The sequence below is a fragment of the Synchytrium microbalum genome (assembly GCF_006535985.1).
Source record: "Synchytrium microbalum strain JEL517 chromosome Unknown SmJEL517_scf0003, whole genome shotgun sequence".
Taxonomy (NCBI): Eukaryota; Fungi; Chytridiomycota; class Chytridiomycetes; order Synchytriales; family Synchytriaceae; genus Synchytrium; species Synchytrium microbalum.
The window spans coordinates 191999-217325 of NW_022158352.1; the positions used below are offsets into that span (position 1 = coordinate 191999).

A 25327-nucleotide genomic window follows, 5' to 3' on the forward strand; every position below is an offset into this window, starting at 1 on the left:
TCTTGTCTATGACGCGTCACAGACTTTTGCAATCAAACTAAAGTTTGAGATACAATCATGGCCGAGGTTGCTGTAATGAAGATGAGTGAAATAGGAGGCTTGCCAAAACTAGTGAGTAGTGCTCTTCATCTCTTGTTTTGTCTTCAAACGCCCGTTGCAATAATCCAAACAATATAATTCGAGCAGTCAAGTACGAAACTCACCCGTCAATATCGTTTACTCTAGAAGAAGGAAGACGAAGAATCCACTGATTTATATACCAGATTAAAGAAATTACAACGCCAATTGGAATTTCTTGAATTACAGGAAGAGTACATTAAAGACGAACAGAAAAACCTCAAACGGGAACTCATTCGAGCACAGGAAGAAGTCAAACGAATCCAATCCGTACCACTAGTAATTGGCCAATTCTTGGAACCCATTGATCAACATACTGGTATTGTCGGCTCTACCACGGGATCCAACTACCTAGTTCGAATTCTAAGTACCATTGACCGTGAATTACTCAAACCCTCATCATCCGTCGCCCTTCATCGACATTCGAACGCACTAGTAGATGTATTACCTCCAGAAGCTGACTCGTCTATCGCCATGTTGGGTGCTGACGAGAAACCAGATGTATCATACGCCGATATCGGAGGTCTCGACATGCAAAAGCAGGAAATCCGTGAAGCGGTTGAATTGCCCTTGACGCATGTAGACTTGTATCGTCAAATCGGTATTGATCCTCCTCGTGGTGTATTGCTATACGGCCCTCCGGGAACAGGAAAGACAATGCTTGTTAAAGCGGTGGCGCATCATACTACGGCATCATTCATCAGGGTTGTTGGATCGGAATTTGTACAAAAGTATTTGGGCGAAGGGCCACGTATGGTTCGTGATGTATTTAGATTGGCCAGAGAGAATTCACCTGCGATTATATTTATTGATGAAATTGATGCCATTGCTACAAAGCGATTTGATGCCCAGACGGGCGCTGATCGTGAAGTGCAACGTATTTTGTTGGAATTGTTGAATCAGATGGATGGGTTTGATCAGAATTCGACTGTTAAGGTAGTGTAGTGTCAGCATTATCCATTCATTATCTTCTCTTTTTTTTCCTCGCTTTTTACCAACATTCCAACCTTTTTTAATGCTAGGTCATTATGGCTACAAACAGAGCAGATACTCTTGACCCTGCTTTATTGAGACCTGGTCGTCTTGATCGAAAGATTGAATTCCCAACTCCAGACCGTCGTCAAAAACGATTGATCTTTACAACTATAACATCAAAGATGAATCTTTCTGAAGAAGTGGACTTGGAGGACTGTAAGTTTCGAAGATTTCGCTAGAAGTTGCTGTCGTTTTGAAACGTTGTCCTAGAATGTTTCTAAAAAAGTGGTTTGCGATAAACTAATTCCTTTTTTTACCTCTAGTTGTATCACGTCCAGACAAGCTCTCTGGTGCTGAAATTGCTGCTATCTGTCAAGAAGCTGGAATGCACGCCGTCCGAAAGGTGAGTTTTCTGATGACGTCTTGAATCGTTCATCAAATTGATAGCGAAAACTACAGCAAGGCCGATAGTATGTTCTAACTGAATTTTTTGATAGAATCGATATGTCATACTCAACAAGGACCTCGAGTCAGGATATAAATCGAATGTTAAGAAGGAAAACACAGATCATACCTTTTATCAGTGAAAAACTTGAAAACTTAGTAAATAGCTCGCGGAAATTGAATAAATCGAAATCTCTTTCAAATTTTTGATATTCTCCATGTGTTGATCGAGCGTCTACCTCCTTAAATCCAAACGCACATGCTTATGACTTATTGTACAGCCACGTTATGCACGAGACCAATTCTGAAAGACAAACGAACAAAGGAGTAATGCCGAGCTAACAAGAGGAGTGATTGTCAAGAACATCAGAAAGCCCATGGAGGTATCTCGACGACAACATCCATTCAATCAAAAAGTCACAATTGCTTTTGGCGTCGGTTTGCCTCAAATTGCTACTTCACCTGCTCCCGCCGCCATGAACACTACTACCACCATAACTGCAGATGTACAGACAATTGATTTCATACACCAGGCCATCTTATTGAAGCCAGAACCAGACTATGAGTCTCTAATAGCAATCTTTTGTGTCGGACCGCATACAAAGGAGATTCTCCATCTTGCTGCATGTTATGATGCTAGACATACGTATGATTTGAAGACGCTTATGGGACAATTTGTCGGAAGGCATCAGCCGAAACTTGCTGCGTTCTTGGTGGGACTTATATCTTCGCCGGACGTTATAGATGCTGTTGGAGTTTGGAATGCGATCGTGAGTGTGAACACGATGCTTTAATCACATCTACTACCGGTTGTATTGACTTGATTGTTGTTCTTCCATTAGAGAGGTCCAGGAAAGAGGCTGCATTATTTATTAGATATCCTGATGGTCAAGAACCAACAGGAAGTGAATCAGATCAGTGCATCGTTTTCTGATATTTATGGAAAGGTTGGTTTAAATTATACAAGTCCTGTTGTGGAATTCAGTAAACTAACGCATTTCTTACTTTAGAACATGGAAAAGCTCGTCCGCGAGGAATTTTTCGGTGTAGCTCGCGATATGATTGATGTCCTGATATCACCGCTCCAGGCTCATGATTTACATCCCAGTGAAATGGACACAGAGGTGCTATACAAAGCCTGCAGGAATCAACATCGGGTGGATGTGCTTGAAATGGTGCATATATTACGACGTCGCTCTGCACATCAGTTGAGGACGGTGTTTCAGATATATGAGACCAAATATCGGCAGCAGTGGGTTGATGCTGTGTCGCATGCGTTTTCTGGAGATCAGAGGAAGATACTGTTGTCGCTTGGTAAGCATTGTCACAAAAAACGACTGTTACGAGGTACTGGATTAGTTGCGTGAACAAATTGGATAATGGTTTTTTACAGGTCACGTCGCGAAGGACCCGTGGGATTTTGTAGCTGTGGCATTCGAGGACTGTCTAGATGGGTACACTGTGAATGAGGATCGACTGGTATTATACTCCACCCATATCAGTTTTATTCGTGAGTTTGACGTTTGACAAAACCGCGTTGTTAGATGCGATTACTGGTCAGACATCGAGACAATATGGCTCAAGTCAAGGGCGCTTACGCTGCCCGGTATAGAAGAAGCTTGTATGCTCGAGTTGAGGAACGCACGTCAGCCGCAAATAGCCTGTTGGGTACGGGTCTTCGCAGAACCCTATATGAGCTGGCATTGTTGGCTGTGGTTGGTAGTTAACGAATGGCTAACGACTTGAGCGTTTATGTTTTTTGGCACACATTTTTTCACTTTAAATTTAAGAGGATCTTGCCTGCAACTACATTTTACAGTCAATATTATGAGCATAAAGTAGTAAATACTAGTAGAAATCTTGAAGTGTATCCGGTTACTCTCTTCTGCTTTGTCATTAGAATGGACGTGGCAGACCGACGCAAACGAAACCTCTCGTCCAAGATTTCGAGAACAGTGCTCATAGAGGATACTTTCGTCGCGTATCAGAACGAAATCTACGCGAGGCGAGGGTCAACACACCCTTTGGCACGAAAACTCCCTGCTGATTTCTCTCGCTGTTGAGGTTTTACGAAATTGGGCACCTTCAGGCTTTCTAAATACGAGAACGGCGTCAGGAACTGTAGCATCGTTTACCTTTCAATCTCATAAGACGTTGAAATACCTACTTTCTTCCTATACTGCTGCTATATTCTACAAATGAGAGACGGTGTCATCAATTCAGCTAAAAGGCTGTTAAGAAAAGAAGTCAAGGCAAAGCTTACAACCATATCCAAGGAAACAATTGAACATGAATGCAAGTTATCCATACTTCTTTGCTTTATGCCCTGCGATGTTGACATATTCGCCAACATCTGATAGCAAACATCATAACCCAAAAGCTCTTGAATCTGCCTCAATACATTACCGCTCACAATGTATCTGTGTATGTCTCCATGCCAACGGAAGCTTCAACAGCTGGAATTATTCAAGATCTATTTCAGAAAGGTATGTAAACAATCTAAAGCAGCTTGAAGGTCTTGTAACATCTTTGATTAGGCAAGAACTGTTACGTCCCACAATGGACATCCGATGAAATGGAAATGGTACGCGTCAACAGCTGGGAGGACTACCAGAATCTGCCGCTGAACAAGTGGAATATACCTGAACCACCACATGATTCGCATCGTGATAAAGGTTTGGGAACATAGCTTACTTGCCTATACAACCAAATACCAACCTTTACTTTTACCATAGTCGCAGCAACAGATCTAGACCTTATCGTGATGCCAGGCCTAGCGTTTGATCGCAAGGGGTATCGGATGGGTCATGGGAAAGGGTATTATGATCGGTATCTTGGGAAGAGTGTGTCCGCAGATAGCAGCAAGAAGCCTTTATCGGTTGCATTGGCTCTGTCTGCTCAATATGTTGATGCTGTGCCTCATGACGAGTTTGATCTGAAGCCTGATGTGATTTTGAACCCGTTTGTGTAGATGGCGCTTGGGATAAATGTTTATTTAGAGTTGCATGTTGCATGAATAGATTTATAGATAAGATTTACCTGATTTTTGCAGGTCGGGCTCAAAAATCATCTTTAGAATCTTGCGGTTGAAGGGTTTTGGACTTACATTGTGATTTTCGATTATTTCAGGTAACTTAGCGTGTCGACACGTGTTATATAGCTGGATACAGAGTAATTCTCCCGAAACGCTGGTTGAATGTTGACGTTACTTTATACACTCCCACCTCAAAAACTTTTGAAACACAATATCGCCTCAAACGACGATGAACACTAGTCCCGTGGAGGCTCACAGCACCGGATCAGCAAGTCGGAGTCGGACCAATACGTTACGGGTAGTAAGTCTCCTCCTCTCGTGGTCTAGATCAACCGTACTGTTCCCTACAATCAAACTAACCAAATCCACCATCGTTGACAACTGCTAGTTTGGAAGACCACGCGGACATCCGCAATATACAAGTGATATTACAGATTATGAGTTATTGCATGATGTTGGTACGTGTGTCTGACTGCATCTTGTATTTGGCATTAGATCAATGACAAAGATCGACCCACACGTTTTTTTTTTGGGCAGGCGGTGTGGACGACATTTCATTCCTGTATCTTGCCAAGTTTATACCGACGCAGGAACCTGTGATGCTGAAATATACGGATTTGACTCTGTCGCCTGACTTCGAATTGATTGATGAACTGGTTGTGAGTTAGATAAAATACCATTACGACAATCTATCTCATCTTTTTTTCACCATGTAGAGAACGTCGCATAACACAGCGCTTTGTCGGCATGCTAATATACTGCCGTATCACATTTCGTTTGTGGAGAGTGAGAGGTTATGGACAGTGACGTATCCAATGAAACTAGGTATTCCCTGTTTGATCAGCTGGGTGTTCAATTGTATCTTCTTCTTTCTCTTGTGCACTTCTTTCGGCAGCCCTTAATTTCGAACCTTCAACTAGGATCATGTCGAGGCCTAATGAAAAAGAGTTTCCCAACTGGGTTTGCGGAACCAGTAGTAGCGACCATATTAAAGGAAGTCCTGAGAGCGCTGTCGTATCTACACGAGAATTACTTTATACACAAGTAAGAATCACTCACTGCCAAAACAAAATCCGTTTGTAAGGGCCAATAATCTCGTATTTTTCACTCAGCGATATTCGGGCAGACAACATCCTCATGTCTGAAACTGGTGAAATCAGACTAACTGGATTCCGATCTATGGTGTCGAGAGCTCAGCATGGTGGATATGTCAAGACAGTGTTTTCATTGGTTGGAGATAATATTGAGTGGGCTGCTCCTGAAGTTATGGCGCAGGTAAAGCTTTTAAGTTATGATGTCAATTCTGATGCAGTCTTGTCCTCTTAACCTTTCGTCCTCGTCTTAGAATTCGAATTACACTGACAAGGCCGATATCTATGGATTGGGTATAACTGCATTGGAACTGGCTTTTAATACTACACCGTTTACGGATTGGCCACCGCTGAAGGTATGACCCTCTTATGCGTGTTCGTTGTTCTGCGCGATTCAGAGTAAGCCTATTGGTGATCGTAGGTTCTACTGGCAAAGATGGAATACGATGTGCCTGCTACAATTTTGTCCAACAAGCCGATGTCTAGACATTTTTACGATCTAGTGTATCAGTGTTCTCAACGAGATCCTACTTCGAGGTAGATTTTGGCGCTTATTGCGCTCAATTTTTGGCCTTCTAAGAAACAGAGAATCCAACCCCCGTAGGCCGTCAGCTGCAACATTGCTGGATCACCCATTCTTCAAACTGGCCAAGAACCAACACTATCTGGAATCTAATGTCGTCAAGCCTTCACTCAGACAAGGTCCACCAACATAGTAGAATATGCAATACAAGTCTATGTATATAATTGGGTTGGGAAGTTTGTGTACATATTTTCATAATCAACAAACAGCATCAGCCCCATACAGGGGTGGTTGAGTAATTTACAATGAGGTTTTGATCAATTCCAAAGCACTAGATGTTGAATGGGTGTGATTGAGGTTTGGAATGTGTGGTGACGGAAGAGATATGTACCTTGTATAGATTCGATACGAGCTCGTCTGGAGCAGGTGCAAATGCACTATTCACGTACAGGAACTAGACAAAGAACAGTGGAAACAAACGGTATATCAGTGCTTATTTGACGAGCGTTTACTCTATCACACGTCCACCTTCCTTCCAACAGACACCAATACCATGATTAATCATGAATATTTGCTCACAAAACAATGAATCTCCCAACTATAACACCTCCAAACACGACACCTACCAGAGGTTCATTTGGTTGAAATCCCAATTGCTTTCTCAAGAATCCAATTACGAACTCAAACTTTTGAGTGGGTGATATTTTGAAGAATGGTTGCTTCAATATGGGCGCATTGCCAGCAGCTTTGAACCGTACCACGACTATATGTTAAATAATTAGTGTCTTCGTAAAACACGTAAACTTTGAGCTCGGTATACCTTTTTGTGGAGGCAATTGAGTGGTAGAAGGTGATGACGCGCCGGGACTGTTCATAGCCTCATTGAAGTGTCGTGTTTGTTTATGACTTAGCTCTCCCTACCCCCTCGTCGTCCAAAACACAAGTTCAACAACACTTCCAACAGAGACAGGCAAATCATGGCAAGTCGTGTCTAGGTGTGTATTGATATGTACAGCACAATACTAATATTATTTACTTGCTCTAGGTTGTGTTGGCAGCGTCAATATGTACAAAGACAGGAAAAGGTGAAGCGAGTGTGATTATTGACAATCTCTGATTTACATCAACATTAATCACCATAACTAATATATTCCATTTATCTAGCTGTCCTATCACGTCAATTCGTCGAGATGCAGCAATCCAGAATAGAAGGACTCCTCGCCTCATTCCCCAAACTCATTGGAAGTGCAGACCAACATACATTCGTCGAAACGGACTCGGTCAGATACGTCTACCAGCCACTGGAAGAAACAATGTACATGGTCCTTGTCACAAACAAACAGTCAAACATCCTCCAAGATATCGATACCCTGCACTTGTTTGCGAGAGGGGTGTCTGACTATTGTCGAACACTCGATGAACGCGAGGTCGCAAGCAAGGCATTTGATCTGATTATGGTGTTTGATGAGATTATTGCGCTGGGGTATCGTGAGATGGTGTCCATGCCGCAGATACGAACGATAATGGAGATGGAGAGTCATGAGGAGCGTGTGCAGGCTGAAATTGAACGGGTGTGTTATACGTTTTGTCGTGTATTGGTTTTTTGTCATTTTGTTTAGACTCTCAAACATAACCCAATGCAGAATAAGGAAAAGGAAGCTAGAGAAGAACGTAATCGTAAAGCTAGAGCACTGGAAATGCAAAAACGTGAAATGGCAAAGAAGGGTTATACTGGTGGTCCACCTTCAATGTCTGGATTTGGAAGCTCGTTCGGAAACAGTACTGGTAATAGTATGGGAATGGGTGGTGGAAACTCACAGAGGTCTCCTGTCGCTGTTGACAATACTCCTGATCCATCATACTCGGCAAGGTCAGTGCCAAAAAAAGAATTCGAATACCTTGGTCAAGCTTGTTGCATTTGGACTCTCGCTGACGCGTTCTTCCTACATAGCTCGGCAGCATCACGTGCTGGTGGAGGACGCGGAATGCAACTAGGTCGAAAAAACAATTCAGCATCTATACTAGACAACATCAAGGCCGACGAAGGAATTGAAGACACACCTGTCCGTGGTGCTGTCGGAGCATCGTCTAGAACAGCAACCTCAGTCCCTGTATCATCGGAAGGTATACACATCACCATTGAAGAGAAATTGGTAGTCACTGCGAATCGAGATGGTGGTTTGCAATCCATGGAAGTTAAAGGTGAAATGCTGGTTTTGATTGCTGATGAGGCTAAACAGCATTTGAGGTTGAATATGAATGTCAATCATGATGGGGAAGCACAATTCAAGGTGTGTAATTCTACTGTCACCATGGTGTGTTTTGGCCATTGGGAGACAGAAAGACTCGAAGAGGCTCGTGCGAAGTGTGCAGCTGTGTCTCCTTGTACTGATCAATCAACTTTGTTTGTTTAGACACATCCTAGTGTCGACAAGAAGTTATTTACTTCAGAAAACGCAATCACAACTCTACCAGGCAAAGCATTCCCATTAAACCAACAAGCTGCCTTCTTGAAGTGGAGAATGCAAACCAAGGAAGATTCAGCTATGCCATTATCAGGTGCGTTGCAGTGAATGTCAACAAATCAAGATTGTTGTGTTTGACCATACTGAGCATTTTTTGCCTACCCATTAGTCAATTGCTGGCCATCACCATCTGGCACTGGATCTTGTGACGTTACTATTGAATACGAACTACAACCCAAAAACCTTGAATTACGTGATGTTGTTATTGCTATACCTTACCCGTAAGTAACCGTCGAGGCTCAGTGCAGTGCAGATTCAAAAGCTACCGCAGCTTGATTCTGAATATGACATTCCTTTTGTTTGACCCTCTCTAATATTTCATTAGTGGCTCAACACCTCCAACTATTGGTGATTTGGAAGGATCGTATCGTGTAGATCGCCAAAAGAGAGTGATTGAATGGCAACTACCAGTGATTGATACATCAAATCGATCTGGTGTATTGGAGTTCAGTGTGAATTCAGAAGATGTGAATGGATTTTATCCTATTATGGTCAATTTCCGTGCTAGTAGGACGTTTTGTGATGTCACTGTGAGTTGTCGTGAAATGCGTCGTCTTTGGGTTACCCTTTTTCGGCTTCGCTAATTTCTTTGGACTTTATCCGTTTAGGTCGTCAACATTTCTCACGTCGATGATGGATCAGAACTTACTTTCACCAGAGATATATCCGTGACTACTGAAGAATACAAGATTGTATGATAGGGTCATTTTGTTAAAGCAAGAAAAACATAGAAGATTATTTCAAGCATCTGTGCTTCTGTGTGGTCAAAAGGCTTTGCCTAGTGATGTTTTCAAAACTTGTTCAACTACCCAGAGGAGCTTACGCCTCCACGGCAGCATTACATTGAGTCGCGTCAATTACCGTCACATCCAATGGGAGGCACCAGTCGCAAACAGCCTTCCTTTCAGCGATGCATCCTCCTGGCAAGTACGTTGTTTGGAAGAACAGAAATGCAAGTTACCGAGCTTCGTGAAGGTAAGGTTGGCTGCCACTTTTTACGTGACTTTTAGAAATGTTCTCTAAAGCATTGTTCCAATTCGTTAGCTTTCGTGACTCTAGTGTGGAAATCAACACGAACAAGCTTCGTCAAAGTGGACGCTTTCGAGCAGGAAACCTCACAGCTATACTACGAGGTTTTGGATCTGGCAAAACTACATTGCTAGAAGCTGTTGCTGGTATTCCACGAAGCGGGATCCTCCATAGTCAAGTACGTTTGAAGATCAACAAAAGATATTGATCTGGCTGCTGCTACCCTTTTTTTAGCAAATTCTAACGAGTCTCGTCCTCAAATCTCAGTCAACAACAAAATCATGGCACCATCTCAAACATCGTCCTTTGTCGAGTTTGCCTTTCGAAAGGATGAGGTTCGAGCTACGATGAACATTAAAGAGGCCACCAGAGGCCACTACCATGGTTGCGGAACCACGACTGTCTGAAAGGAGTTTATAAAACTACCAATCTATTGGTGGTGAGAAGTATCGCTGATACCTGATGTGGTAACTCTGAGGTATGATTCACGTTGAATACCTTTTTTGCGCAGCTTTTGTTCTTGACTTCTCTGTTCAGGTCAAGGGCATCGCAGGAGGACAACTACGGCGTGCGTCTGTGGCACAGCACTTGTTCCTCTTTCATCGTATTCTGGAATAAGAGGTAAGATAGATTTTGAGCAGATTTTGCATAGCGTGTGCCTCATCATTCTTTTTTTAGCCAACTACGGGACTTGATGTTTGTACTGCTCACTGCTTTGTGGAACTAGTCAGAGGAGTGCCGTTGACTCGACGAGCGATAGCTGCTACATTTCATCAGGTGTGACGCGTCATCGGTTGCCTTCTCCTCAACTTTAGGCACCAAATCGATGAGGGGTTTAATGCGAATTCAGAAGATGCGGATGCGGTGGCATCACAGCACGATGATGCCACGGTGAGCTGCCATGATGCCGAGTAATTCTTCATTAAAGTACTTGCATTTTCTTGGCATTTGCTGATTTCCTCTGATTTTTGTCGTTTTAGGTCGTCCACATTCTCACGTTGATGATGGACCAGAAGTGACATTTACCTGAAGATAATTTGTGACTATGTGACTATTGAAGAGTACGAGAGTGTGTGATATCGTTTTCGTTCAATCTAAAGCAAACCTTGAAACATGCGTAGATCGAATTCAAACTTTTGTGCCAAAGGCTTTGCGTAAATTGGTGTTCAAGAAACTTGTTCAACGACGCAGAAGAGCTTCCAACTACAACATGAAAACGAATCGCGTCGACGAGCCTCGCTTCTAACAGGAGACATATATCGTATGCAGGCTTCCATTTCGGCGATGCATGCTCCAGCTGCCGAAAATCATCAAGTCGGAAGTGCGTTGGTTGGCCGAACAGAAATACCAGTTAATGAAAGACTAGAAGGTAAGGTTGCCCCTTCAATTCTGTACGTGTAGCCTAGTGATATTCTCTCATGCATCGCTACGATTAGTGAGCTTTTGTAACTTGAGCGTGGAAATCAATAAGCAAAAGTTGCTCCAAAAATGCAACGGACGCTTTCGAGCAGGAAAGCTTACTGCGATACTTGGAGACTCTGGATCTGGCAAAACTACGTTGCTCGAAGCTGTTGCTGGTATTTCACGGACCGGGATCATTGATGGTCACGTACGTACGGTTGACGATGCTGATCAAAGCAATCTTGTTGAGCTGTATCCATTGCTTTTTTGCGGATTCGTGATCTAACGTTCCTATGTATTCAGATCATGATCAACAACAGAATAATGACACCGAGACAAATGTCGTCTTTGGTGGGGTTTGTTTTTCAAAGTGATGAGATCCGAGCTACTATGACGGTTAAAGAAGCTATTACAATGTCTGCTGAACTACGGCTTTCTGATATGAGTGTACATGAACGTACAGCGCGAGTTGATGAGATTATCGACGTGTTGGGGTTAAGTAGTGTCGCTGATACTTGGTGTGGTAACTCTGAGGTATGGGAAAACCCTTCCGGATCCTTTCTTTGCACCACATTTTGATCGTTATTGTTATGTATAGGTGAAAGGAATATCAGGTGGACAACTGCGGCGTGTTTCTGTTGCTCAAGAACTTGTTGTTTCTCCTTCATTGTGTTTCTTGGATGAGGTAACGAGTTTTGAATCCAACTTTGACAAACTTTTGGATGCTGAAGCAATATCTTTAGCCTACTACGGGACTTGATGTTTATACTGCCTACTTCTTTGTTCGCCTGTTGAAAGGATTGTCTCTTACGGGACGAACCATCGTTGCCACAATCCATCAAGTAAATGACCCGTCACAGTTGAGGTTCCTTTCTTTTCCTGCAATATTACCCTTCCATCTGATGGTTTATTTTGCTAGCCCAACAGACAAATGTTTGACTTATTCGACGACATCCTAATCCTATCCAAGACGGCTGGCATAATCTATCACGGTCCAACATCCGAAATGGCCACCTTCTTTTCCAAGCATGGATACACCATTCCACCTGAAGTCAACCCTGCGGAGTTTGTCTTTTCAGTCATTTTGAGCCCTGAGAAGATTGATCATAATGGGCAAAAGTTGATGTCGATTGCTGAAGATGCACAGAATATGAATATGGATGTTAGTGACACGACATCGAATGATATTCCATTGTCTGCTTACAAGAAGCCTGCATCGTTTGGAAGACAGTTGACCATCTTGTTGGCCAGAGATTTCAAGACTATGATACGGAATAAGATTATATTACCTGCTAGGATTATAGTTGGGATATTTTACGTACTGGCTGTGGGATTGGAAGTGTGGAGATCAGGTGTGTTCTCGTAATTTGAAATGGATATTGGCTTTTTTCTCTCGCTCATTTCAGTTTCTGAGTAGGAGTTGGAAATGATTCTGGAAGCGTATCTGGTCGAATTGGCGGAATATACTACTTTGCAATTGGAATTGCTTCAGTGCCTACAATATTGGCAATCACTGCTTTTGCAGATGATGTTTCGATATTTATACGTGAACGGTCGTCTGGCATATACACTGTTTTTGTGTATTTCATGTCGAAGGTGTTGCTTGATACACCTCAAATGATGGTAAACAATATGTGTCTTTGTCATTTTGACGAGGAGTCGAAGAAAACTGCATCGTGCTTTTCGATTCGATGATTAATAGCACTTACTTCCCTGTTTTTTCCGTTGCTCTTTAGGTCATATCCTTCTTCCAATGCATCGCTGCCTACTACATCATAGGCCTTCAAGCGTCGACTTCAAAACTCTTTATTTATGCCTTCATTCACGTTTTGGCTACGGCAGCAGCATCAGCACAAGGACTCGCTGTTGCTGCGTCACTGCCTTATTTGCCAGCTTTTGTTGCTATAGCGGTAGTCCTCATAGGAACACCGAATTTGGTTGCTGGAGTCGTGGTTAATATGAGCAAGGTTTCCCCTGCTCTAAGATGGGTTCAATATCTGTCGGTTTCTAAATACGTATGTGGCCCAAGTTGTTGTTCTTTTTTCCTTTTCAGTTGGTGCCGACTAACCGATGGCTAATATTTTAGGTGGTATGCCTCCAGTCTGACGCTCGGTTTTATCAGCATTAATCGTATGTCTCACATCCCAAACAACTTTCTACCAAAGGTCCAAGCTGCTCTTTTGAATGAATTCGAGTAAGTTTCAAAACCTGTCAGGAATAACGGGTGCTTCAACTCTTTTGTTTGTGTTAGTGGCCTCGAAGTTACTTGCCGTTACGGCGATGCCAACTTAACGAATGGAATCGACTGTATAAGCCCATTCTTTACCGACAATCTGCAAATAAGGGATGATTGTCTTTGTCTTGCTGGATGTGTAAGTCCTTTTTCAGATACGCCAATGTTATTGTGTTCTTCTCACACCGATCGCGCTCTCTAGGCGATTCTTTTTTTCGTCGGAGCATACATGTCTCTATGGAATATGGTCAGAAGTTCTCAAAGAGCCGTGTATCGCTCTTCTACGAATATTGGGGACGATATGAGACGAGTGTTCTCAGATTCTGATGTCGTAGACGCTGCGCCAACTGTCGGGAATACGAGATCTTTGCCAGGTGCAGGTCTAAATACGACTTTCAAGGATATGACTGGCAAGATTCAGTGTGAGTTGATTTCATGCCGTCCTTATTTTTGTCGTCTCTGAAAATTCTCGTCATCTTTAGTGAGTTTTGAAAACGTATCCTTGACAGTCAGTATTCCATCGCCGGAAACTGGTATTGGACTGGTGAAACGACGAGTGACGAAAGAGATATTGCAGGATTGTTCTGGTAGAAACATAAAAGTTGTGAACCGGTTTATGAAAAGTTGTCGGCTAACTAAAATCGTTTAACTCATCAGGTACGTTTCATTCTGGACGACTTTGTGCTTTAATGGGACCATCTGGAGCTGGTAAAAGCAGTCTTTTGGAATGCGTCGCTGGTGTTCAACGTAACGGTCGCCTTTCTGGCTCCATTACTTGCAACGGACAAAGACTGAAGCTTCATCACATGAGACGAATCGCTGGATTCGGGTACCAAGAGGATGTTCTCCAACCGACCATGACTGTGCGAGAAGCGTTACAGTTTTCAGCAGACTTGAGACTCGCTAATATGACAGTCTCGCAACGACGAGCACGTGTTGATGAAGTTATAGAAGTTCTTCGTTTGACGTCTGCTCAACATACCAGGATTGGCGATTCGTTGGAACGTGGGATTAGTGGTGGTGAGAGAAAGCGAGTGTCTGTTGGGATTGAGTTGGTCGTCAATCATCAAATTATATTTCTGGACGAGGTAAGTGATTTCTTGCACCATTTCGCCGTGACCTGATGCGCTAATCACATGCGTTGCTTAGCCTACTTCTGGTCTGGATTCGTATAGGTAATCTTGAAATCAAGATTCTCTGAACTTATTGGTTTTTTTGCATGTTGTCTTAACATGCAAAATGGGTCTCCTTAGAGCTTACAGTATGGTGCGAACACTGAAATCACTCACTCAGCTCGGCCATCTGGTTGTATTTACGATTCATCAGCCATCCTTTGAGACGTTGTAAGTTTTTGTGAAGGAAATATCTAGGCGCGATGTGTTATCGTTCGACACTTGAACTCATCAACTTCATCTTTTACAAACTTAATTAAGCAAACTATTTGACGACGTCTGCGTCATCTCCAAAGGCAGAATGTACTATTCAGGACCAGCAACCCAAATGATATCAAACCTCTCTCCAGACTCCAACGACATGGGAAGCATGTTTACCAACCCAGCAGACTATGTCTTTTTAAAAATTCTCCACAATGTTGAAGATATTGATACCGTTGGATTGCGAGACGATGATGATGGCCGTCATCTTACCGTGATTGAAGAAGAAGTTCCATTATCTGCTCTTCAACCGCATCTGGAGAGTGAAAAGTATTCAGAGGCTTTGAATGACGGAGTACTGCCGTCAGCATTCAAGGACAGTGTTTCGACATTCAGACAGATATTCATCTTGCTTGGTCGAGAATGGAGCCATGCATTGAGAGATCCTCTACTTGTCAGAGTTCGATTGGTACAAGCGGTGCTAATAGGTCTTCTAGAAGGAGGATTATATTATCATGTTGGAGTTTATTATGATTATCTGAGTATCAGAGGACGGATTTATGCGATCTTTCAACTGGTGTATCAATCGGCGTTGGTATGTAGACCGTCCAACAACTTTACCTTCTTTAGGCACTAATGGCAGATTCTTCGCATTTCACTAGTACACCTTGCTGACATCCTTTGGCATGTTTTCTGTGGAAAGGCCATTGTTTCTACGTGAACAATCTACAGGTATGAAGAATGTCGTAACACTATCTTTGCTTTTGTTCCTCAACTAAGTATTAACCATAAAACACTCTAGGATTCTATAATGTGATTTCCTACTTTGCTGCCAAAGTCCTTAGCGAACTACCGCAAATTCTAATCTTCACATCAATTCGTTCCACCATTTACTACTTCATGGCCGGTTTCCAACCTGTGTTTACCAAATGGCTCATTAGCATTTTATTTAACATTCTCGTTACAACCTCATCTTGGCTCTTTGGAACCTTCTTGTCTGCACTCATCCCGTCGCTGCCAGTGTTGCTCAATCTGTTTGCAGTTATTGCGGTGCCAATAGTGGGATTTTGCGGTGTGTTGGTCTCTATTGATTATATTCCAAAATTCGTCTCGTGGTTGCAGTATCCAAACCCATTCAGATTCGTAGGTTATTGTTTGGTAAAATGTGTTTTGGTGAAATCACGCTCTTATTCATTCAATTTAAATATGAAACACATAGGCATTTCTGGCTCTTCTCATCAATGAATTCGGGTAAGAGCGTAATTTTATAGCGTCCAAGACCATACTGAACACCATCGAACTCTCGTTTTGCTAGCGGTGTTGATGTCGATTGTTTAGAAAACGGTGTCCTATTACCTGGCATTCAATGTATTGAGCAAGGAATCCCTCTACTGTATTCTATTGTAGAGTGTGGGTGGATTTTGGTCGTGTTGGTAAGTTAACTCAGCTGAAACGCTTTGATTTGTTTGAGATTTGCTTATCCGATCGCTCATCGCGTAGACTTCTGGTGGTATGATTTTGGCATATTCTGGATTACTGATAGCAGCTAGAGCTTCTGCGCCTGTTAGATTTGCAAAGACACGGATGGTGAAGAAGTGACTTTGTGATGTGTCGCGATGGACATTTTTAATATTCTGCTACGTGTAATGTACGTGTAAATATAGACGTGACTCAATCGTATTCGCACTGATCGCGTCGTTACGTGTCTGTTCAGTCTCTACTTCTACGTAAGCCTATCCAACTTAAAAACAACAGAAGATGCCCATCTTTACTTCAGCGGCGGTTGATTCAAGCTCATCGCTGCTTAAAGCGTCAATAGATATCGCCAATGGTATGATCCTTACAGCCTTGATTGATTGTTTCAACGTCAAAGTCCTTTTTTTGCAAGTTAAGAAGCCAACCATTTTCACTCAATAGCACTCGTGCAGGCAGTTAAAGAGGGCCGTGAGCTCCCAAAAGACATTCAGACGTTACGTGCCAAGATTTCCAAGCAATACAAGTTGTCAAGTGCTCCAAAATTGACAGACATACTCTCTGCCATTCCGGAAGAGTACAAGGCTATTCTGGTGCCAAAGCTGCGCGCAAAACCTGTCAGAACTGCTTCTGGTGTATGTATTTCGCTTGAATTCATCATTGTTGAAATGGATAGAAACGCTCTCTCTGTATTTTGTTCAAGTGAAGAACCTGTACACTTTGAGGCCAACTAAGATCTCACTCTACACTATAGATTGCAGTGGTGGCAGTCATGTGCAAACCACATCGCTGTCCTCATATCGCTGTGACTGGAAATATTTGCGTGTAAGAAGCGCATTTCTTTGAACGACACAGTTTCTGACTCGCTTAAGTGTTTTAGATACTGTCCTGGAGGACCAGACTCAGACTTTGAATACTCGACACAATCGTATACAGGATACGAACCGACATCTATGCGAGCCATTCGAGCACGATATGATCCATACGAACAAGCTCGTGGACGAGTGGACCAGTTGAAATATCTAGGCCATTCGGTTGACAAAGTCGAATATATTATTATGGGAGGTACATTCATGTCTCTTGCGGAAGACTATCGGGAGTGGTTTATCTCTAGTTTGCATGATGCATTGTCGGGACATACTAGTGCTAATGTTGATGAGGCAGTCAGGTGAGGGTCAATTGGGGCCGAAGAGAATCGATTTGCTGCTGTTTGCCGTCAATTCATCATAACTATAATCACGTTTTTTTCCCTTGGCGTCGACTTGACTTGTGGGCACATTTTGGACGATGCCTCATCATTTCTGTTTCCATTGCAGGTTTGGTGAGCAGGCTATCAACAAGTGCATTGGTATAACGATTGAGACCCGGCCTGATTATTGTCTTAAGCCGCATCTGAGGTACGGCCATTTTCTTTCCTCGTTTTGTCCACGTTTCCCATTCTGACAATTTTGTTTTCTAGTCAAATGTTGAGATATGGATGCACTCGTTTGGAAATTGGTGTACAAAGTGTTTATGAAGACGTTGCTAGAGATACCAACCGGTAATATTGCAGTGTAATGGTTGACCATAATTTCTGATTCCTCAACACATTTATGCTCTATTAGAGGACACACAGTTAAAGCGGTCTGTGAATCCTTCCATCTTGGCAAAGACGCTGGCTACAAGATTGTCACACACATGATGCCTGACTTACCGAATGTCGGCATGGAACGTGATATTGATCAATTTAAAGAGTTTTTTGAGAACCCAGTATTTAGACCGGATGGACTCAAGATTTATCCAACACTAGTTATTCGAGGAACAGGTGAGAATGAGACTATTGGGCTGCTTTTGGACGTTTGAGGGCTCAATTAACACTGTTACAACCGTCTTTTTCTAGGCTTGTATGAGTTGTGGAGGACTGGCCGATATCGTAACTATACGCCAGAGGCATTGGTAGATTTGGTAGCCAGGGTTCTTGCTCTAGTTCCTCCATGGACCCGTGTTTATCGAGTGCAAAGGTCGGATTCGACTCTTTCCCAACCGCAAAAAAGGGCATTTATGAAACTAAGCCAATTGTTCCTTTTTCTGAAACAGGGATATTCCGATGCCACTTGTCACATCTGGTGTCGAATATGGTAATTTACGGGAACTCTCGTTGAATCGACTACAGGACCTAGGCACTCCATGTCGGGATGTCCGAACCCGTGAAGTCGGGATCCAGGACATCCACTTCAAGGTCCTACCAGATCAAGTCGAACTTATACGTCGTGATTACGTTGCTAATGCTGGCTGGGAAACATTCTTATCATATGAAGACCCCAAACAAGATATTTTGATTGGATTACTACGGCTACGTAAATGCTCTGCTGCCACATTCCGTCCAGAGCTTCTAGTTGCTGGTCAAACCTCTTTGGTTCGTGAATTGCATGTATATGGTACAGCTGTGCCTGTGCATAATCGTGATCCTACAAAATTCCAACATCAAGGGTATGGAACATTGTTGATGGAAGAAGCAGAGAGGATTGCAAGAGAGGAGCATGGCTCTGTGAAAATGTCAGTCATTTCAGGTAAGTTTTTGAGTGGATCTCAAATTTTTTTTGTATCGAATTTTGCTGAATTGCAACTTTATTATCGTGCTCATCAAATTTCATTGTATGGAACCCAACTTTAATAGGTGTCGGAACACGACATTATTATAGAAAACTGGGGTATGAGATTGATGGGCCATACATGTCAAAAATGCTCTAAAATATTTGTTTGCGGCGGTATCATTTGTAAATCTGTTTTCCTTGCATCTTGCTCTCATAAAGTTGATATACAGTGTAAATAACGCGTTTTTAACGATTAAAGATCGCGCTCTTGGATGGCCTCTCTCTCTCTCCAGCGGTCCGAGGAAAAACCCTCTGATTCGTCAAAGTCAACCCAACCCAACTTGTGTTTGTTGAAGTGGTTCACACGTCGAACTGTCAAAAAGTAAACGACACCAAAAATCTAGGAACCGTGCCCGTCATGCCGCTGGAGGATGATGATCCATCGCAACGGGATGTTACGTCCAAGGCTAAAGTGTTTCAACAAAAGGTTGAAGAAATCGCCTCTTCAATTAAAAAACCACCCATAACCGGACTGTCTCGCCACAAGACAGTCACAGCTTCATCAATGAGTCGTGCACCAGCTATGGAATCAGGAAATTCACGTGACAAGGCCCCCATTTCCGTGGTTATGGTGGAAGAGAATGATCCAGCCTTGCAATCCGTTTGGTCTAAACTGTCGCATTTCGAAACCAAAATGCAAAGTGTAGCTGCTTCTGGACAGGCTGGACGACCTCTTGGTCCTGCATCACCAGCCGCTGCTCAACGATCACCAGGAGGAAGCTTGGAAGCCCTCGATGCCGCAGCACATTCAATGGAGTCGCTTACACGTCATGCATCGGCTACTAGTGTATTGAGAGGTGGCAACAGTGCTTTGAGACGAAACAATACTATACAGGCCGCTGGTGTGGTTCGATCCCACGAATCGCTTGCCCCTCCACGTCGACCAGCTCGTGCTATATCTATCCGTCGAGTTGGAGACGAAGGCGTCTCGTCCAACGTTACAGACTCGCAAGCTACTATTGTCCCTACCAGGCTAGATCGCCAAACGTCATTGGAAGAATTCGGTGTACGTGCCGATGAACCACAAACAACATCAACGCCATTACCAGCTGCACCTGTACTACTCGAACGACATATATCCATAGCCAAGAACCGTCCGTTAATGCCACAGCAACCACTCCCATCCCCCATTGTGGTGAATAAAGCCAACATCAATCCTGTTGGAGACATCAGTTTGCTGTCACCTGCTTTAAATGGCTTGGCTTCTACACCTGCTGCTCATACTCCATCATTGCCAGAGTCGATGAAACCGTGGTCTGCTAGAGCGATGCTGATTACAGGTGTATCGCCTGTTGAAAGTCAAACTTCGGATTCGAGATTGGATGAACAGCTCTATAAGATGGAAGATACGACCAAGATTCAGAGGGACGCTTCATCTGAGATAGGAGCTGGTAGAATAAGCGTGCCTGTTAGTGATAATGCGCGAGCTAGTGTGGTTCAAGACGTAAGTGTTTGAACGTATTTCCGTCTGAAATGTGTTTTTTTTTGACCATTCAATGTTTTTAGGGATTTACTGCTTCGTCAGCTGTAAGGCTTTTGTGAGCTGAAAATTATTAGAATTCCAAAACTGAAGGTTTTTCTCTCTCTCTCTCTCAAACAGGGCTCTGACAAAGTAAACGAAGGTGATATCGAAGTAGTGCAAGTCGAATCTACACGAACTAGTGTAGTAACACAATCAAGCGATGTAAGAGATTCATACTTGAAATTGTGCCGCAGTTGCGCGTCTTACAAGAAGTGTTTTGCTTAGGGCAAGAAGAAAATCAAATTTGTCAACAAGAAGAGACTCAGCACAACAGAACCAACATCTCCCTCCTCGATTACACGAGACTCAGTTGCCGGTGATATATGTCAAGAAAGAGCCAGCGTTGTTGCTCAAATACCAGAAGAGACAATCCTTGCTCTTTCACAACCACGTCAACGACCAGCATCATTTATCGAGCAAACCAGTACCAATCGACTCAGCGTCACTTCAGCATCAATGACACCAGATTCGGCTGGAATGACTGGAGACAGTGCAGCCAGAATCAGTGTCGTTCAAGCTGCACCATCTGTTGTTCAACGAGCTAGTGTAGCACAACGACCCAGTATAGTTCAACGTGGGTTTGTTCCTCAAAGAAGTATGGGCGAAAGGTCCAATTCAAGAGAAGATGTCAAGTCTTCGAGAGAGGAAATGAAGTCATCGTCACGAGAAAATTTGACCTTGTCTGCTTCGAGGTCTAGTTTGAATCAGTTGGCCGTGCCTACGCCTCAACGATCTATGGTTGATGTCACTTCCAATCAGATAGCTGTGCTTTCTGAAACAGCTTCACAGGACGCTGTACAAGGACTAGCTCAAGAGCCAGTGCAAGAACCAGCACAAGAATCAATCGTCAAAACTCAAAGCACTGATTCATTGTCCAGGGTTGGAGATACCAGTGCTGAAGAAATGATGATGAAGGCCATTGATGAGCTTCGAGAGGCTGGAAAGCCAAGAAATCCTGCCATTGCTGCTATAACTATACCTACTCAAACTACTGCAGATTCTTCTGATGATTTATTGGCATTGTATGCTACTTCGCCTTATGACAGGAATGAAGTGAATACTCCTGCGGAACGTAGTGATGTAAGTGCTTACTTATGGTCATTTTTAAAGGCAAAAAATTAACGAAGCCGACCTCCAATTAGCGTACATCCGTCGCCACAATCGTCCCAACAACACGCGATAACTCAGTTATCATCTCTGAGGCACGTCAATCAATTACCTCCAGTTCGGGTGAAACACCAATCCTCGTACACCGCAACCCTGTACAAATGGAAGTCGCCAAACGCGTCGTTCGTCGAGAACGAAGAGCAAATACTATGGGATCTGCTCTATCACCTGAAAGCCCAGTCGATTTACAAGCTGCTCGAGACATGTTTATTGCAGCTAGACAAGCCTCTGCTAAATTCAATGACCAGATCGCTTCAGCAGCAGCAAAACCAGTCACTGCACCTACCACGTTGAGTGATACTGGATCAGCACAAGCACCAACGAAGGGTGTAGTACCTGCTGCTTCACGACCATTGTCTATAGTCATGTCGGATACCATGCAAATCAATACCGGGCCCTCCCAAGCAGTAGTTGAATCATCTACTATTGTCGTGATGAGCTCTCAGCCAATGATGCTTTCCAAACCCGTCATGAAGGCTCCAAGACTCGAACGACCCGGCAGTCAACTCGCATCACCTACACCAGCTATGAGTCCAGCCATGAGTGTAATCGCAAACAGTCCAACAGCATCTGAAGGTCAATGGTCTCAAAACTCGCTTGTTTCAACACCAGTGCTAGAAGCACATCCAAACTTGCTGCAAGCATTGGCAAAAGATGTCACCAAACCTGTCGTTGAGGAACAACAACAACGAGAATCGATTGCAGTGGTGCCAGAAGTTCAGATTACAGAGACTGAACCCATGACCGCTACTACGCAAGCTGAATCAGCCTCCACTGCTCCGAGCTCTGTAGCATCTAGTCGACCAGTTTCAGGACCACCAAACCGACCATTACCAATCATACCAAACAGTTATGGAACTTTGACTGGTCCTCTACCTCCTAGTCTAGCACCTGCACCTGTATTGGATCCAATTATTCGCAGCAAGTCTATTCGACAACAAAAGTCAATCAGAGTTCCAAACAAGGCAGCTGGGGCTAAAGGCGCTCATGGAGCTCTCACTGGCTTATTTGATGGTCCATCAGAAGGCAGTCATGTATCGGAGGAAGCTAGAAACTCAACAGCCACGGATTCTGTACACGACGATGAATCCGATGTACGAACAAGCCGAATCGAAGACGTATCTTCCATGCCAAGGGATTCATCTGTATCTGCTGGAAGACCGTCACAAGCTGAACGACACTCGGGTAGCAGCAGACCAGAAACCCTACCTGTCGACCCAGAAGTAACGGCACCACGTGTAACGACATTTGGACGTCCCTCTAGCCAACCACTCAAGATTGACGCATCAACCGCCGAAAAGGACACGAGATCACCTGCAGAAATAATACAAGCTGGTGGTGGTGGCCACCTCTCAGATCGCATCTCCCTGCTAATGAGTCCCAAGGATGGAGAAGATGAACCAAAGACAAAGAGTTACGAGGCGCTAAGTGGAATCACAAAACTCAAGGACCGGTCTTCCGCAATCGCAGACACACTGGGACAAGTGCATTCACGGGAGGGTAGTGGAGTATCAGCAAATGGATTGCCAGCTAAATTGAACAAGCAACCATCAGAAGCATCACCGGTTTCAAAGAAGAGTGGATTTCCAGCTCCGTTGCGACGAGCAGCTACTATTGCTAGTCGTAGTACAGTGACTTCGTCGGCTTCATCTGTAGCTGGTCCACCACCACCTGTGCCTAATGCAGCTACCAAGCCAAGTGGTAAACGTCTTGTTGCTAGTACGCCGCCAGTAAAGGCAGGCAATCCACCAACAGCAGGATCAACATCAGCAGCTGCTACTCAACAACCCACTGCACCAACACCGCAAGACGTCTTTGCCATTATCATGCAACAACCTAATGGTCGACCAAATCCATCTCCAGCATCGCCAAGTCCAGCAAGTCAGTTGAAAAGATCATTGCCGTCACTTCCTGACAAACTTATACAAGAAGTACGAGAGACTGAACCATCTCCCAAGACTGGATTGTTCAGAGCACTGTCATTCAAAAGACCGGGATCCAAACAGAATCTTCATACAACATAGTGTATCAAATGAGAAAAGTAATTAAGTAGTTATAGTTATCAAATGTGAAATCATGTAAAAAGATAGATGAGGGTATCAAAACAGATGGTGTTTTGTGGTGTGATTTGCAGAATATTTTTCTTCTAGACATACATACAGACTTCTTACAAGACAGGCTTTCTAATTATACACATACGGACCCTTTCGTTCAGTTATTGACTATACAGACATGGCCATTTTGATGGTTGGATGTGGATTGTATCTATAGAAGATTCAAATTCAGTAAAAGCAAGTGTCCAATTACAAGGAGCAAAGAAAAACCATCCTCGCACCCAATGATTTCAATATCCTCAAACTGAAACGCCTCCAGCGCCCTAACCATCTCCTCATCAGACAATACCCCCTCGGGTCTAGCCCTCTTAATCTTTATAGTCGGGAATGCCCTCGGAGTTCTAGTGATTTGCTCTTTAAGCGCATCGACATGATCCAAGTATATATGAGTATCGCCCATACAATGCACGAATTCTCCAGGCGTGCATCCAGTGACGTGAGCGACCAAGATCAAGAATAGCGAGTATGAAGCGATATTGAATGGAATCCCTAGTCCCATGTCGCAAGATCGTTGGTATAGTTGGCATGAGAGGACTGGTTTGGTGCCTGGCGATGTTGGGAGTGATACGTAGAATTGGACAAACATGTGGCATGGTGGCAGGGCCATTACTGCCAAGTCTAATGAACATGGAGCAAACATGGTTTATGACACGTTACTATGATTTGTTCCATCAAACCTAATAGTGATGAAAGCACAGCAGCAGCAGCAGCAGTGACTTACCAGCCGGATTCCAAGCACTAAGGACAATACGCCTATCCTGTGGTTTATGTACAATCTTGTGCAATACCTGTTTCAACTGATCTACTCCTTTGCCAGTATAGTCAGCATCAGCATCAACATACTGAGCACCAAAGTGTCTCCACTGAAACCCATAGACAGGACCCAGATCTCCCTCTCTACGATGACTCAGACCAATAGAATCCAGATAAGCCCTACTACCATTACCCTCCCATATCTTTACACCTTTAGCAGCGAGCAGTTTACCATCAGTACATCCCCGAATAAACCACATCAATTCCTCGAATATGGCACGGAATGCGACCCGTTTTGTGGTTAGGAGGGGAAATATGTTGTCTTTTAGGTTGAATCTGCATTGAGGAGGAGCAAAGAGGGATTTTGTTCCAGTTCCAGTGCGATCTTGACGTGTTTCTCCTTCCTGTAGAATACGGTTTAGTAGGGACAGGTACTGGGCCTCTTCATCGTTCGTGCCTGGAGCTGTGTTGGCATTGGATGCCTTTGCAGGTGATAGGACGGTCTGATCGGGTAGAGCTGCCAGCATTCCATACAGTAGTAATTGGGTAGGATGTTTGTTGGCGACTGCGAACACGATCAACAAGTACTGGGCCAGGGAATAGTAACGAAACGTAGTTTTACTCATTCTATGTGTAAACCACGTCGAAATACACTACAGAGCTGCGAGAAAACACGGTTTGATCCATATTCATCACACCGCAAGTAGCAAGACAGTTTGATCCAATACTTGTTCATGATCAGAACTGGTACTAGTGTCGGATTACGGTCTCAAGCAGCAACTTTGGAGTCCTATCAGTTCTTCTCTCCTCCTTGTCTTTGCTCGCATCAATCAATATAAGCAGACTTGCCTTCCTCCCTTCCCAACTAAATTGCAAACATTGACGAAAAACAACCAAGTGGAGAGAGACAGAGGCTCAGA

General features: G+C 43.6%; 7 protein-coding genes across 7 annotated transcripts; 5 read left to right on the top strand and 2 right to left on the bottom strand.

Annotated features, from left to right (window-relative positions):
• Window positions 1-57: 57 nt before the first annotated feature.
• SmJEL517_g00824 (uncharacterized protein) lies at window positions 58-1679 on the top strand (the record flags this gene model as incomplete). The annotated part of the gene is made up of 5 exons (XM_031166752.1): window positions 58-111; window positions 226-1053; window positions 1140-1308; window positions 1416-1495; window positions 1590-1679. 5 exons carry the CDS (start codon window positions 58-60, stop codon window positions 1677-1679), a joined length of 1221 nt encoding a protein of 406 aa, XP_031027100.1.
• Window positions 1680-1913: 234 nt separating this feature from the next.
• SmJEL517_g00825 (uncharacterized protein) lies at window positions 1914-4507 on the top strand (the record flags this gene model as incomplete). Its single annotated transcript, XM_031166753.1, has 8 exons — window positions 1914-2306; window positions 2379-2483; window positions 2547-2850; window positions 2930-3015; window positions 3081-3255; window positions 3897-4022; window positions 4074-4211; window positions 4272-4507. 8 exons carry the CDS (start codon window positions 1914-1916, stop codon window positions 4505-4507), a joined length of 1563 nt encoding a protein of 520 aa, XP_031027099.1.
• A 292-nt stretch (window positions 4508-4799) lies between these two features.
• Window positions 4800-6377, top strand: SmJEL517_g00826 (uncharacterized protein; the record flags this gene model as incomplete). The annotated part of the gene is made up of 9 exons (XM_031166754.1): window positions 4800-4871; window positions 4959-5028; window positions 5108-5229; window positions 5287-5395; window positions 5491-5614; window positions 5683-5845; window positions 5916-6017; window positions 6083-6198; window positions 6266-6377. 9 exons carry the CDS (start codon window positions 4800-4802, stop codon window positions 6375-6377), a joined length of 990 nt encoding a protein of 329 aa, XP_031027102.1.
• A 78-nt stretch (window positions 6378-6455) lies between these two features.
• Window positions 6456-7059, bottom strand: SmJEL517_g00827 (uncharacterized protein; the record flags this gene model as incomplete). The annotated part of the gene is made up of 4 exons (XM_031166755.1): window positions 6456-6515; window positions 6576-6638; window positions 6811-6947; window positions 7005-7059. The coding sequence occupies 4 exons, from the start codon at window positions 7057-7059 to the stop codon at window positions 6456-6458; spliced, it is 315 nt and encodes a 104-aa protein (XP_031027101.1).
• Window positions 7060-7374: 315 nt separating this feature from the next.
• SmJEL517_g00828 (uncharacterized protein) lies at window positions 7375-9407 on the top strand (the record flags this gene model as incomplete). Its single annotated transcript, XM_031166756.1, has 7 exons — window positions 7375-7755; window positions 7828-8054; window positions 8136-8475; window positions 8599-8743; window positions 8819-8930; window positions 9035-9239; window positions 9318-9407. 7 exons carry the CDS (start codon window positions 7375-7377, stop codon window positions 9405-9407), a joined length of 1500 nt encoding a protein of 499 aa, XP_031027104.1.
• A 1615-nt stretch (window positions 9408-11022) lies between these two features.
• On the top strand, window positions 11023-23564 carry SmJEL517_g00829 (uncharacterized protein; the record flags this gene model as incomplete). Its single annotated transcript, XM_031166757.1, has 35 exons — window positions 11023-11107; window positions 11175-11347; window positions 11443-11673; window positions 11738-11824; window positions 11883-11981; window positions 12059-12491; window positions 12557-12762; window positions 12876-13138; window positions 13226-13333; window positions 13391-13511; window positions 13575-13794; window positions 13855-13959; window positions 14030-14460; window positions 14522-14547; window positions 14626-14715; window positions 14806-15340; window positions 15408-15477; window positions 15548-15888; window positions 15965-15996; window positions 16061-16178; window positions 16246-16332; window positions 16501-16576; window positions 16663-16853; window positions 16973-17043; window positions 17099-17386; window positions 17535-17615; window positions 17678-17758; window positions 17823-18022; window positions 18098-18218; window positions 18295-18767; window positions 19196-20295; window positions 20358-20378; window positions 20452-20535; window positions 20599-21453; window positions 21516-23564. The coding sequence occupies 35 exons, from the start codon at window positions 11023-11025 to the stop codon at window positions 23562-23564; spliced, it is 9552 nt and encodes a 3183-aa protein (XP_031027103.1).
• A 198-nt stretch (window positions 23565-23762) lies between these two features.
• On the bottom strand, window positions 23763-25033 carry CDC21 (thymidylate synthase; the record flags this gene model as incomplete). Its single annotated transcript, XM_031166758.1, has 3 exons — window positions 23763-23805; window positions 23876-24272; window positions 24376-25033. 3 exons carry the CDS (start codon window positions 25031-25033, stop codon window positions 23763-23765), a joined length of 1098 nt encoding a protein of 365 aa, XP_031027282.1.
• Between the last annotated feature and the right edge of the window lie 294 nt (window positions 25034-25327).